Consider the following 13,924-nt stretch of genomic DNA (forward strand, 5'->3'; position numbering starts at 1 on the left):
CCCAAGGGATTCTAGCAAAAAGAAAAGAGATAAACAGAAAACAAAAGTCTGCTAGAAGTAATGAGGGAATATAAGATGTATGGATCATAATTAAGCATACAAAAATAATTACCTTTTCTCTAGACTAGCAGCAACTGTCTCGAAATGGAAATAGAAAGTTATTTAATTCACAATAGTAGAAAATCATAAAATACTAAGGATATTCGTGGGAATGTAAATTGGTACAGCCACTGTGGAAAATACCATGGAAATTCCTCAAAAATTACAAACAGAACTACCATATGACCCAGCAATTTCACTTCTGGGTATTTATTTGAAGGAAATGAAATCACTATCTCAAAAAGATACCTGCACCCCCAGATTCATTGCAGCATTATTTATAATAGCCAAGACATGGAAACAACCTAAGTATCCATCAACAGATGAGTGGATAAAGAAAATGTGGTATATATACACATATATACAAATATTATTCAGCCATAAAAAAACAACAACAAAAAACAAGAAGGAAATCCTGCCATTTGCAAAACCATGGATGGACCTTGAGGGCATTGTGATAAATGAAGTAAGTCAGACAGATATATTCTGTATGATCTCACTTATGTATAGAATCTAAAAAAAAAAAAACCTGAACTCATAGATATGAAGAAAAGATTGATGGTTGCCAGAGTAAGGTGTGGGGGTTATCCTACTGCATCGCCTCCAACATGACCTCATTTTCAACATCACCCCAGCTCAGGATTATTGACAATAAGAGTTCCTTGGAGGCAGTGGTTAGAATGGCTTCAACGTACTGGAGCTGCGAAATAGTTTTTAAAATAAATGATCACTGTTAGTTTGCCTCCTTTGTGAGTTTAAAGTTTTGTAGTAAGCATTTGACAATTTAAATATAAAAAATGTTGGCAACTCAAAGGAGATTGTGGATTGCTTCTGGATTGTCAAAGGGAAAGGGGGAATAGGATAGAAGTGTATTTTTGTAAAGGGAGAGAGAAGAAGGTAATAGCAAAAGAAAAGAGCAGATATTTGAAAATGGAAAGGGAAAAGGGAGAGAACTTTTTTGAATTAAAGAGAGAGTAGTACCTATTTGACTCTTCTCATCCTTCAAATCTCAGGCTGAGCCCCATCTCTTTCAGAAAGTCTTCTAGTATTTTCTGTCTATTATATAGATACTTCTGTCACCTGTGCAACTAATTGGTAGGTTAATTGTGTACTATTTTATGACCTATATTAAAATGGTTAATGAAAACTTTTGGATGTTATTTAGTATCCTTCAGGAGTCAGACTATTTCTGATAAATCCTAAACTTCTTTTACCATGCCTAGCATGGTTGTTGCCACAGAAAGTTTATTACCTGGGAGAAAGGATGACACAATCCATGTGGAAGGAGGGTGACAGGAGAGGCAGAGTGGGTGGAGAGTCACAGGAATGAGATGTTGGGTGGGTGAGTCGGTGAGAGAAGTTTGGAAAGGAGTTGCCTTGTACCCAGGACTACCCACTAAATATGTTTAGATACAGCAGTGGTGGGGGTGGGGAGGTAGGGGTATGTAAGTAATATTCATTTAGTTTCTCTTATTGAGAGTTTTATTCAGTTTTGGAGATTCCATTATAACAGTGTATTTAAATCGGAGGGAAGTGCACTTGAGCACATTAATAGCATTTAGGTTTATATAATGGCCCATGGATGATATACACACATATTTACATACCCATAAATATACATAGGCTTTACTTTTTTATATTTTCCAATTATTATTATTTTTAAATACCATTTTAAAAATTAAACAAAAATTTATTTATCAAAATCAGCAATGTTTTGACCAATTGAAGTGGATTTAAAATAATCAAGATGCAGTGTTCAAAATTCAATTGTAGCTAAAGCAATAGAGTGATATATGATTACCTTTGAAGGATAAAGGACCTTTCGAATTCAGATCCAGCATACTAACAATTCCATTCTTACTTTCTATTTTTGATAATAGGACATCTCCAAGTTTGCAGAGAAAGACAATATAGTTCTTGGAGAAGGTGGAATCACACTGAGTGGAGGGCAGCGAGCAAGAATCTCCTTGGCAAGGTGAATATCCGATTATTGGTCCAGTAAGCATTTGCTGTAAATATCATGCATGTAGAAATTATAGATACTTCTCTATTTTTATATTCTGTTTTGGAATTGAAAAGTGCTTGGGATCTTATGACTAGCTGGTTAAGAATCATCTGTAAGAACTATTGATCATGATATAGTATTCATATCTGATAAAAATGCATGCAGTTATTTTGGTGTGTGTATATTTGATTACCTTATGGTATGTTTTACTACAAAGGAAAACTCTGTGATTCTGCATAGCACAAGGAGAGATATGATGGAAACTTTTTGTGAAGTCCATCACACAGTTCCCTGACCACCTCCATCCCACAATGAACACACCTGCTCTAGGCTTCTGTTCATGCTTCTTAGTTTAGATAAATGTATGTTTTCAAAATTTGCAACATAATTCTCATAACAAGAATAGCAAGGCAAATGATATCACTTGGTTTAAAGTCTGTAATTTTTAAAGACAAATAAGACAAGCACATCGAACACTGTGGTGGGTAGTTCCATTAGTAGAGACATTATTGGTCTAACTAACTAGTGGTTCTCAACCTTCTGGCCCTTTAAATACAGTTCCTCATGTTGTGACCCAACCATAAAATTATTTTCGTTGCTACTTCATAACTGTAATGTTGCTACTGTTATGAATCGTAATGTAAATATTTGATATGCAGGATGGTCTTAGGCGACCCCTGTGAAAGGGTCGTTCAACTGCCAAAGGGGTCGCGACCCACAGTTTGAGAGCCGCTGGTCTAAGCATTTTGAGCTGTCAAAGGGAGAACTACGTACAGTTAATTTCTGTCAAGTTGAAAGTGTTGTGGTTAAACCGTCATGTTGAATTTAAAAAATTATTGGTGATATGGAATGTCAAACATTCCTCCAGTTATATTAGAACAAAATTCTTCTTACTGTGTTGCCGGAGTTGTTAATAAATCATTGATTTACTGATATTTTGGCTCCTTTCCCTTACTTGTTTTTCTTGCTTTTAAATGCTGAGACAGAAAACTAACTCACTGAACACCTGCAAATGCCTAGTAATGTTCTAAGTGGTGTGTGTGTGTGTGTGTGTGTGTGTGTGTGTGTGTGTGTGTGTGTGATTTTACTTAATACCTATATCACCTTGGAAAGATAGGATTGTTCTTCCATTTTATGAAAGAAATAATGAGATAATTGAAGCTGTTATATATTAACCTGCTAAAAGCCATATAGGGAAATGGTGGAGTTACAATTTGAACTAGGTCCTCTTGATTCTACATAAGTGCTAGGAAGGCCTGGGGCGGGTGTGGGAGTGGGGTTGAGTGGGGTCAATGGGGAAAAGTGGGGGCATCTGTAATACTTCCAACAATAAAGATAAATTTTTAAAAATTATGCCTTGATCTTGGGATTACAATTAAAAAAATAAGTTAATAGGCATGAAAAATACACAGAAAAGATAAGAGCCTCTAAATAAAATGGGATTTGATTAACTAACCTGTGGACCCAAGTAAGACTTATCCCAAACATTCCATTTTATCCTTAGATAAGACATGCTATGGGGCTTCTAGACATTCAACATAGAATGGACTTTGTATTTACCAGTTTAAGATTTGGTTTTATTGTAAGGTATACACAGTTTGAAGTACTACAGAAATAATTATTTTTATTTTTATTGGAATGTGTCCTGTGTTGTCCAGTTTTAGATGATGAATACATCATTAATATATTAATAATATATGTCATAGGTGTAAAGGAGAGAGAGAAGTATGAAGTGGGGAAAGGAAGACCTGGAGGGTATATTTTGATGGAGGTCTTTTAGCTAGTTCTCTTGCATTTTGTCTTCAAAAATAACTTACACTACAATGGTTGTTTTAGATTTTACTTTGACTTTGGGCAATTTCTGTGTTTTGTCTTAGAAATCTGCTGATTGAATACAATTTTCTTTTCACAGAAAATACCCAGAACTATACATGATTTCTATGTGGTTGGGGTGGGGGTAAGGTTACTAACAACCACACCTGAAAATTTTAAGTGTTATGAAGAAATTATCTCATTCCCATTAACATGGGACTATATCTCCATTTTATTACTGTGCTATGATCAACTTAATGAAGAATTTACTTGCTCATAATATTTTATTTTTTAACTTAGAAAGTAAAAAAATGGATATACATTTTGACTGTGAATTATTCATTCTTTTCTTGTTTGGAATTTTTATGAATATGGTACAGAGGCTGAGACTATAAGGAGGAAAAAGTGTACCAATTATATAGCCACAGTAGTACTGCTACCAATTTGCTGTAGCAGTCAACACCAAAAAAACATTAAAAAGAAATAGTTTCACATAAGTGCTGCAATTTAGTTGCTGTCTCTGATATTTTAGAGGATTGAGACAGTCCATTTTATTCTTTTTCCCCCACCACAATGCAAAATCTTTTATGGCAGGAACTGTGTAATTTTTATCATTGTATTCCCAGCATATAACACTGTGCTTTGCTCTAGTTACATTCTATTGTTAGAAGGCATTCTTTTTTTTTTTCTATTTAAGGTAATGTTTTAAATTGTATGGTATGGTGTGATTTAGTTTGTAACTTTTGCTGGTTAATGCCATTTACTTTAGCAAAACCATGTTAGCAATTCTTGGAGAGTTGTGAAAAGCCATAAAAATCATATATAATTTATTTTTCTTCATTTAAAATCGTCTACACTAAGTGACATGGGACATACAGAGGAAATCTAAATTAGTTTTCATTTTCTTTTTAGAGCAGTATACAAAGATGCTGATTTGTACCTATTAGACTCTCCTTTCGGCTACCTAGATGTTTTAACAGAAAAAGAAATCTTTGAAAGGTATGTTCTTTGAATAACATATAATGCTCATGCTAAAAGACGAAGAAAGGTGACTCTACTCTCATGGACTGCTTATTATTCCTTGAGAAATGTGTCCACCATTGTGACCCTATGAAAGAATGCAACATAGCGTTTACTCAAATCTCATTTTCTCTTTGCAGCCCATATTCAATATCATTTCCATGAAAACCTCTAACCACCTCATGCTAAACCAGTTTCTTCCTTGCTATTACTAGAATAGTCGCTGTCTATGTCGTTTTTACAGTATTATTGTAACATTATTTTAATTGGTTATTATACTGAATGTTTTTACTTGCTTTTTTGTGTTAGTATTTTATTCTATCTCCCCCTTGGATAGTAAACTTGTTAGGGAAGAAAACAAGCTGAATTTTTTAATGTTAATGTAAGTGAATGCTCAGACTATACATCCACCTCAGTGTCTCCTTCAGAACCTTGTCCTCAGTCACACAGGCTTGGGATTTACATTTCATTGTAGCTCCTAGTAGGGCTCAGAGTGTGCAAAGTTCCAAAGAAAAACAGTTATCTGACTTGATTTCTAAGCTTCAAACTGATTTCATAGACTATGAAGTATTTTATTTATGAGAATTATCATGATACTCTTCTAGAAATAAAGATTTTAAGCAAAAAGGATATAGATGTATGTGTGTATAAAATGGCAGCATTATTCCTGGAAGCACCTTTCCTAGAATTTAGTTGAATTTAATACCTAACATACTATTTTTACAATACTATGACTATGATAAATAACTTCTTATCCATATAAACTTTGCTAGCCATGTAGTATATATACTCTAGTATATTAGAGTACCCTCTAGAATTTTGTCTCTTTCTATACAATATGAAATGTTTTAATGCCTAAAAGGAGTTTGTCTCCCTTAGATGATTCTGTTCTGGATTTAGTTCTAGGTTAGAGGGAAATTTTATTAGAGGAGGATCAATTCATTATTTAACTCTTAGGTTTGTCGTTGTTGTTGATTTAACAATTAAGATTAGTCTTAATATAAACTTTTGAGAACTAAATTGGTGGTCAACTTAAAACGTAAAAGGAAATTAATAAAAAATGTAAAGAACAGGAAAGCTCTGAAATGTCAGAAGATACATAGAAATATACACCTCCCCCTCAGGAATCTTAAAGGTCATCTAACAATTCTGTCAGTTTCTAGATGAATGAATCATGACCCAGAGGTTAACCAATTTGCTCAAATATTTATTTATATATATATTTAATTTCATTTTAGGTCTCTTAACACTCAACTTTACAATATAGCATACTATAATAATTCAGTAATACAGTATTTCATGCTATAGTAACTCAAAAGGCACCAAATTAATTAGTATTGGGTATTTACTTTTAGAATTATTTTAAGTATAATAACATTGTATTATAGAAGTTTTATATAAGAATACCTTAATAAAATCTTTAAATGAAATATATATTGTATTGTAATAAAGAGTTCATAAAATTGACATCTTACTTATATTTTTTTATATTCTTAAAGCTGTGTCTGTAAGTTGATGGCTAACAAAACTAGGATTTTGGTCACTTCTAAAATGGAACATTTAAAGAAAGCTGACAAAATATTAATTCTTCATGAAGGTAGCAGCTATTTTTATGGGACATTTTCTGAATTACAAAGTCTACGGCCTGACTTCAGTTCAAAGCTCATGGGATACGATTATTTTGATCAGTTTAGTGCAGAGAGAAGAAATTCAATCCTAACAGAGACTTTACGGCGTTTCTCACTAGAAGGAGATGCTGCCATCCCCAGGAATGAAACCAAAAAACAGTCTTTTAAACAGACTGGAGAGTTTGGTGAAAATAGGAAGAACTCTATTCTCAATCCAATCAGCTCCTTAAGAAAGTTTTCCATTGTACAGAAGACTCCATTACAAATTAATGGCATCGAAGAAGATTCAGAAGAGCCTTCAGAGAGAAGGCTGTCCTTAGTTCCAGACTCCGAGCAGGGGGAGGCCATCCTGCCTCGCAGCAATGTGATGAACACTGGTCCCACCTTTCAGCGGCGCAGGAGGCAGTCCGTGCTGAACCTGATGACACGCTCCTCAGTGAACCAAGGCCAAGTCATTCACCGAACCCCAGCAGCATCCACACGAAAGATGTCCCTGGCCCCTCAGGGGAACTTAACTGAAATGGATATATATTCAAGACGTTTATCTCAAGATAGCGGCTTGGAAATAAGTGAAGAAATTAATGAAGAAGATTTAAAGGTGTGTATAAATTATTAGTGTTTTGTTGTTGTTTATTTATTTATTTATTTTTTTGCCACAGAGTACAACTGAATACATATTAGTATGTCACAAAACTTACTCAAATTATGGCTTTAGCATGAAGTTTACCTTAAGACTCTGGAAGTGCAAAGTTCATAATTATATAAGCAAAAGAATCAACTTAAAAGTGTAAAGAATCAACTATTTCCTTTTGCAATGGACATGTCTTTTCTAATAAAACATATTATCAAAGCAAGGGCTAGTATTGGGTTTACTAGGCCAGTAGTAATCATTATTATAAATTAGAATAATCATAAATTATTAAAAATTATTATAAAACTGCTTTATTACTACCTTAAAACCTCAGTGGGAAGAGATGGAGTATAAACAAATATATAATCAGATAATAGCAGTAGTTTAGAGAGGAAGGAATATTTTTGTATGTAAGGTATATATACTTATAATCTCTTAACAGAACTACTTATATTGTCATTTATATATCAATCATACCTGAATTAGTTAGTGTGAGCTTTTCTATCTGTTAATATATTTTTATTGATTTCAGAGAGGAATGGAGAGGAAGAGAGAGATAGAAACATCAATGATCAGAGAGAATCATTGATTGGCTGACTCCTGCACACTCCCTACTGGGGATTGAGCCCACAAACCAGACAGGTGCCCTTGACTGGAATTGAACCTGGAACCCTTCAGTTCGCAGGCCAGTGCTCTATCCACTGAGCCAAAATGGCTAGGGTCTTTTTTATCTTTTAAATTGGATTTCTAGACAGGTTTCTTTAAAAAAAAAAAAAAAAAAAAAGGTGTGTGAAACTTAATGTATACTAGCACCAACCTTTAGACAAAAAGTCTAAAGGTTGGTGCTAGTATCCTTTAAGTATTTTATCCTTTAAGTTTTAAAGGATAAAATACTTTTATTTTAAAAACTAGAGGCCTGGTGCATGACATTTATGCACTGGGGCGGGGGAGGGGGGAGAGGTTCCTTCAGCCTGGCCTGTGCCCTCTCGCAATCCGCGACACCTCAGGGGATGTCCGCCTGCCGGCTTAGGCCTGTTCCCCCGAGGGGAGCGCGAGGCGTGGGCCTAAGCTAGCAGTTGGACATCCCCCGAGGTGTCCTTAGTGCTGCCGTGGAGTAAGAAGAGGCTCCCACCACTGCTGCTGCTCTCGCCAGCCATGAGCTCAGCGTCTGGCTTAGCGGCGCTCCCCCTGTAGGAGCGCACTGACCACCAGGGGGCAACTCCTGCATTGAACATCTGCCCCTTGGTGGTCAGTGCGCACCATAGCGACTGGTTGTTCTGCCGTTCAGTCGACTTGCATATTAGGGTTTTATTATATAGGATAGGAAGCAATATAAGTGGAGGGGTTTTGTTTAATATTTACTAAAAAAATTTCTTAAGTGCCTTGGATGAAACAGGCAGCATTGTGATGAGTTGATATGTTTACTAGCACAGATCATTTAAGGCTAGTATGACCATGGGCAATCACAAATCATTTCACATTTCTGGGCCAAGGTTTTCTTCTTTGTGAAATTAAAGAACACAATAGATTATCTCGAAGATACATACTTTCAGTATTTCTATAATTTTTATAAAAGGTTTCCTAAAGGATAATTTATCTATATGGTTTTAATATCAGTTTGAATGAATTTCTCAAACCTGAGCCCATAAATTTAGTTGTAAAGAATGATTTCTTTGATTAATACCTAGTTATTACTTATTGATTGCTCTTAGTAATGGGGACTAAGCATATACTCGGTCCCCATTACTGCCCTAGAACATACCTATCATTATCCTCATTTTCAAAGAAGGAAAGTGAACTTTAGAAATGTTCAACTGCCCAAATTCAAGCAGCATCTAGGAAGTCAGTGTGGAGTCCAGATTCAAAGCCAGGTTTATTTGATTCCAAAAATCTTCATACCTAACAGTGGGCTATGTTTCAATTTCATTGGAACCCCTTCTTTGAAGTATTAGTGCTTTTCCTGTGAATTTTGTTGACTTCATGAGAACCAAAAGTATCCTTTTCCTTTGGACTATCTACAATCACTCTTTTTCAAATTTTTGAAATGCATCTACATAGAACAAATCAAAACTTCCAGGGGAGTACACTGAGGAGTAGAATTATGTAATTTAAGTCATAGCTGGAAGGAGAGATAATACTAGTCTACTGGGAAATATTAGAAACATCAGTTGCCCTTAGGTCGATGTCCACAGCTAGTCAAATTTCAAAGTGTATTTGTCCATGGACCCACTTAAGAAATAAATTAAGGAGAGCTCTGGGAAGCTTCAGCTTGATGGTACTGTTCATTTGGTTAAAGGTGTGACACTGGAAGCATTAAAATGGTGAAATTACCCAAAAATAATAGTTACATAATCAGTGGTATGCTTTCAGAATTTTGAAGAATCACATTGTTTCTCATTTTTCAAAAAGCTGTGTTGTTCCAATGGGCATTATACTGGCTGTGGAGTGATTTGTATTTGTTGAAATACACTTAGCTTCAAATAGTAATATTTTCTTATTTTTACAGATTCAAAATAAAACCACAAAAGACCCATGTCATAGGTGATATGAAACTGTATAGTCTCATTGTAATGACCATGATTCTTTTCTTCAGGAGTGCTTTTTTGATGATGTGGAGGGCATACCAGCAGTGACTACATGGAACACATACCTTAGATATATTACTGTCCACAAGAGCTTAGTTTTTGTGCTAATTTGGTGCTTCGTTATTTTTCTGGCTGAGGTAAGAATTTTCTGCTGTAAAATGTTACTGTGATTTAAAGTTAAAATAAGAATAGTTTGGAAGGATACATGCATATTTATATGTACACATGTATAAATGTATATACATAATGCAAGTACATATGTATATGTGTAACTTTATACTATACCAGAGGCCCAATACATGAATTCATACATGGTGGGGTCCCTCTGGGTGGCCTGCAGGGATCGGGCCACAACCCGCAGTCCAATGCCACCTGCAGCTCCAACCTGCCTCTCCCACTTATCCTGGCCCCACTGTGCCTGCTGTGGACTCGCACCCAATCAGTCCCCATCACGCTGCCACAGCAGCACTCACCAGCCATGAGCCCTGTGTCTGGTGCCCTCCCAAGGGGAGTGGCCTGCGGGATTGGGCTGAAACTGGCTCTCCAACATCCCCTGAGGGATCCCAGATTGCGAGAGGGCTCAGGCCAGGCTGAGGGACCCCATCGGTGCACGATCAGGCCGGGGAGGGGCAGGGGAGGACTCCAGGCTGTGTCCAGCCCATTTAACTCAGTCCTGATGGGCCGGACCCCAGCAGCAAGCTAACCTACTGGTCAGAGCATCTGCCCCCTGGAGGTCAGTGCACATCATAGCGACTATACACCACTTGACTGTCTGCCCCCTGGTGGTCAGTGCATGTCATAGCAAGCAGTTGAGCAGCCTTAGTATATCATTAGCATATTACGCTTTGATTGGTTGTTTGGCCATTCAGCCTATTTGCATATCACCCTTTTATTATATAGGATAATGGCAAATATAGTTTCATATAGATATTTTATTATTTCATATATACCATATAAAATAGACAGACACATATCTTCTATATAAAGAGTTTTTATTAGAGAGGTTCAGAAATTCAAAGTAGAATGCCCTTATATCGGTTGAAATGAAACACTGAAAAAGTCATTCTGTACTAAATTTTAAATTCATTTGACTCCAGATATTGCATTATTGAATATGCAAGTGATGAATCACCACCTTTAAATGACTTTCTTAAAAAATGAAATAAAAATATATTAGTGACCTAGTAATCTTTGTAAACAATCCTTTCAGAGATTTGGATTACTCACTTACACAGTATTTTTGTGTTCAGCGTCACCATCGCAGTGTTTTGCCATGCCCCTGCTGTTCTTCATATCAGTAGGTTTTAGAAAAGGGGAAGTGCGAATGACATAGGAGGCCACAAAACCAGTTTCACATCAGCATAAGAGGTTTCTAAGCTGATTGATGGGTGAGGCTTTCCTCTAGATCAAGGGCAGCCACCTAAATGGCAAAAAAGGCCTGGCAGGTGGAGGCAGTGGTTTTGAGGCTGAATGAAGAACATTGGAACTCTAATTGTCTCAAGGGGGCAACTGGAACTCAGCACCAGCCAAGAACTTGCCGTCAGGGAATTTGGAATCTGTTTTGCTGTCTTCTTATTTATCAAGATAAAATGGAAACCCAGATTTTTCTATAAAATGTTACCCTTTTTGCCCTAGCCAGTTTGGCTCGGTGGATAGAGCATCAGCCTGCAGATGGAAGGATCTCAAGTTCAATTCCAGTCAGGGGCACATGCCTGGGTTGCAGGCTTCATCCCCAGTGTGGGGTGTGCAGGAGGCAGCCAATCAATGATTTTTCTCTCATCATTGATGTTTTGGTCTTTCTTTCCCTTTACCTTCCTCCCTGAAATCAATAAAAATATATTATAAAAAAGGTTACCATTTTTATTTTTAATATTTTTTTTAATGTTACTGTTTTTAAATGTGGGTAGTCAATGAAATAAAAACAAATAAACACTACCTGGCCACAACAAAACACACCTATGGATTGGATTCAGCCTGTGAAGGACTACTTACTGTAGATATTTATTCCAGAGGACAAACATCTGGGTGTGTCCTGATACACAATCTAAATCTAAGAGGAAGGCCCGGGCTGCTCTCAGGGAAGAAATGAGCAGAAGAACTGACTCTCCCGAGGCTACGTAAATGGATACATAATTGAAACCAAAATAGCATCACTCCTCTGTGACCGTGTGAGATAGTGTTAAATATCTAAAGGTGTGTCACAAAAAGTTGTCCACGCTATTTCACCTCTAAACTATTGGTTTCCAATTGAATTTGGGTTCTGAGGATAGCTCTCTTGCCATACTACTATTTTGAATTAACCAACCAAATGAAGGCTTGCTATGAGACACTGAATAGCATAGTGCCAACTCTGGAATCAGACTGAACTGGCTGTGAATTCTAACTCTGTCTTATTAAAACTATGACACTCATCCAGTTTGTTGACCTCCTTGAGCTCAGTTTCCTTATCCAGAAAATGGAGGTGGTAATAGTACCAACTTCATAGGCCATTTTTGTGGGTTAAGAGATATCTTGATTATAAAGCACTTTATGTAGGGCTTGGCACATATTGAGCAATGCTTGTTCTCATTAATATCCTTAAGGTTATGTTATCATTATAAAGCTCAAGATAGTTTAAGGTGAACAAGTCCATAACACAGACATAATGAAAATTTCAGTAATTCCTTTTATACTTTAACAAAAAATATGAGTTGGGTAATTTGACACTCTTACATGAGTAATAAAAATTGCATTGGAATATATTTTAAATTTACCTCATAATCTCTGCCAGTCTTGCCAAATGACCAACATTAAAGTGCATAAAACTGTGCTACATTTACTCTCAAACCAGCTCTTTGTAATTGGTAATGTTTTGAACCTTTGCATTGACAGATCACATTTCTTGATTGTTTTTAATTTATAGTGTTATGTAAGAAAAAATGGTCCTATCTGAAGTGGTGGTGACTTACATTAATTTACAGGACCTTTGTCCCATGTAACTCAATAGAGTTGAATATACACATCTTCCAAAATGGTATAAAATTTATTAATTAGTTATTGAGCATTGAGCTGCTGCACATGTGTACAATATTATTAGCTCAGTTAATCAAGAAGGTAGTGGTCCTTTGTCTTTGTGTTAGAAACTAAATAATAACAGAAGATGCAAATGCTGTATAACTACCCATTATTAGTTGAGCTCTCAAAATTATTGTAAAAAATGTCTTTTTAATTGGCAAAGCAGTTGATAATGCCATTTTGTAAGCAAGAAACAATATAGTAAATGATAAGCCTCTGTGGCCAATATCTTGGAGGCATTGCCAATTAACTGGCTGTCATAATTTTTTAAAATATGTTTTTATTGATTTCAGAGAAGAAGGGAGAGGGAGAGAGAGAGAGAGAAACATCAATGATGAGAGAAAATCACTGATTGGCTGCCTCCTACAAGCCCCATATTAGGGATCTAGCCCTTAACCCGGGCAGGGAATTAACCATGACCTCCTGTTTCATAGGTCAATGTTCAACCCCTGAACCACACCAGCAGGGCTGGCACTCATAATTTTGAATGAGAAAAACATGGTGATAGTAGACAAATAGTAATTGTTTTAATTATGCACACAATTATGCAGCTAAACCAGCCGTGGGCAAACTACGGCCCACGGGCGGATCCGGCCCGTTTGAAAATGAATAAAACTAAAAAAAAAAAAAAAAGACCGTACCCTTTTATGTAATGATGTTTATTTGAATTTATATTAGTTCACAAAAACACTCCATCCATGCTTTTGTTCCAGCCCTCCAGTCCAGTTTAAGAATCCATTGTGGCCCTCGAGTCAAAAAGTTTGCCCACCCCTGACTAATCAAATAATTTTCACTCATGTTCACAATTCTGGTACCTTATTTGAATCAAAACTTACATAGTTTAAAAATTTTTTTTTATTTAGCTCCTTTTTTTTAAATTAAATCTTTATTGTTCAGATTATTACAGTTGTTCCTCTTTTTCCCCCCATAGCTCCCCTCCACCTGGTTCCCACCCCACCCTCCACCCCCCCCCCCACTGTCCTCTTCCATAGGTGCACAATTTTTGTTCAGTCTCTTCCCGCATCCTCCACACCCCTTTCCTCCCCCCACCCCCCAAAGAATAGTCAGTCCACTCCCATTCTATGCCCCT

General features: G+C 36.4%; 1 protein-coding gene across 9 annotated transcripts in view; it reads left to right on the plus strand.

Annotated features, from left to right (window-relative positions):
• The window catches only part of CFTR (CF transmembrane conductance regulator), a 197,365-nt gene that overhangs the window by 102,912 nt on the left and 80,529 nt on the right, over nt 1–13,924 (plus strand). For 8 of the 9 annotated variants that reach the window (XM_059711630.1, XM_059711634.1, XM_059711633.1 and 5 more), the window contains 4 exons: nt 1,980–2,074; nt 4,829–4,915; nt 6,436–7,162; nt 9,789–9,917. In XM_059711630.1, the coding sequence (XP_059567613.1) occupies nt 1,980–2,074; nt 4,829–4,915; nt 6,436–7,162; nt 9,789–9,917 (1,038 nt within the window). The remainder of the gene's footprint in view (nt 1–1,979; nt 2,075–4,828; nt 4,916–6,435; nt 7,163–9,788; nt 9,918–13,924) is intronic. The other variant, XM_059711632.1, reaches the window with a different exon arrangement.

The sequence above is a fragment of the Myotis daubentonii genome, chromosome 10 (genome assembly GCF_963259705.1).
Source record: "Myotis daubentonii chromosome 10, mMyoDau2.1, whole genome shotgun sequence".
Taxonomy (NCBI): domain Eukaryota; kingdom Metazoa; phylum Chordata; class Mammalia; order Chiroptera; family Vespertilionidae; genus Myotis; species Myotis daubentonii.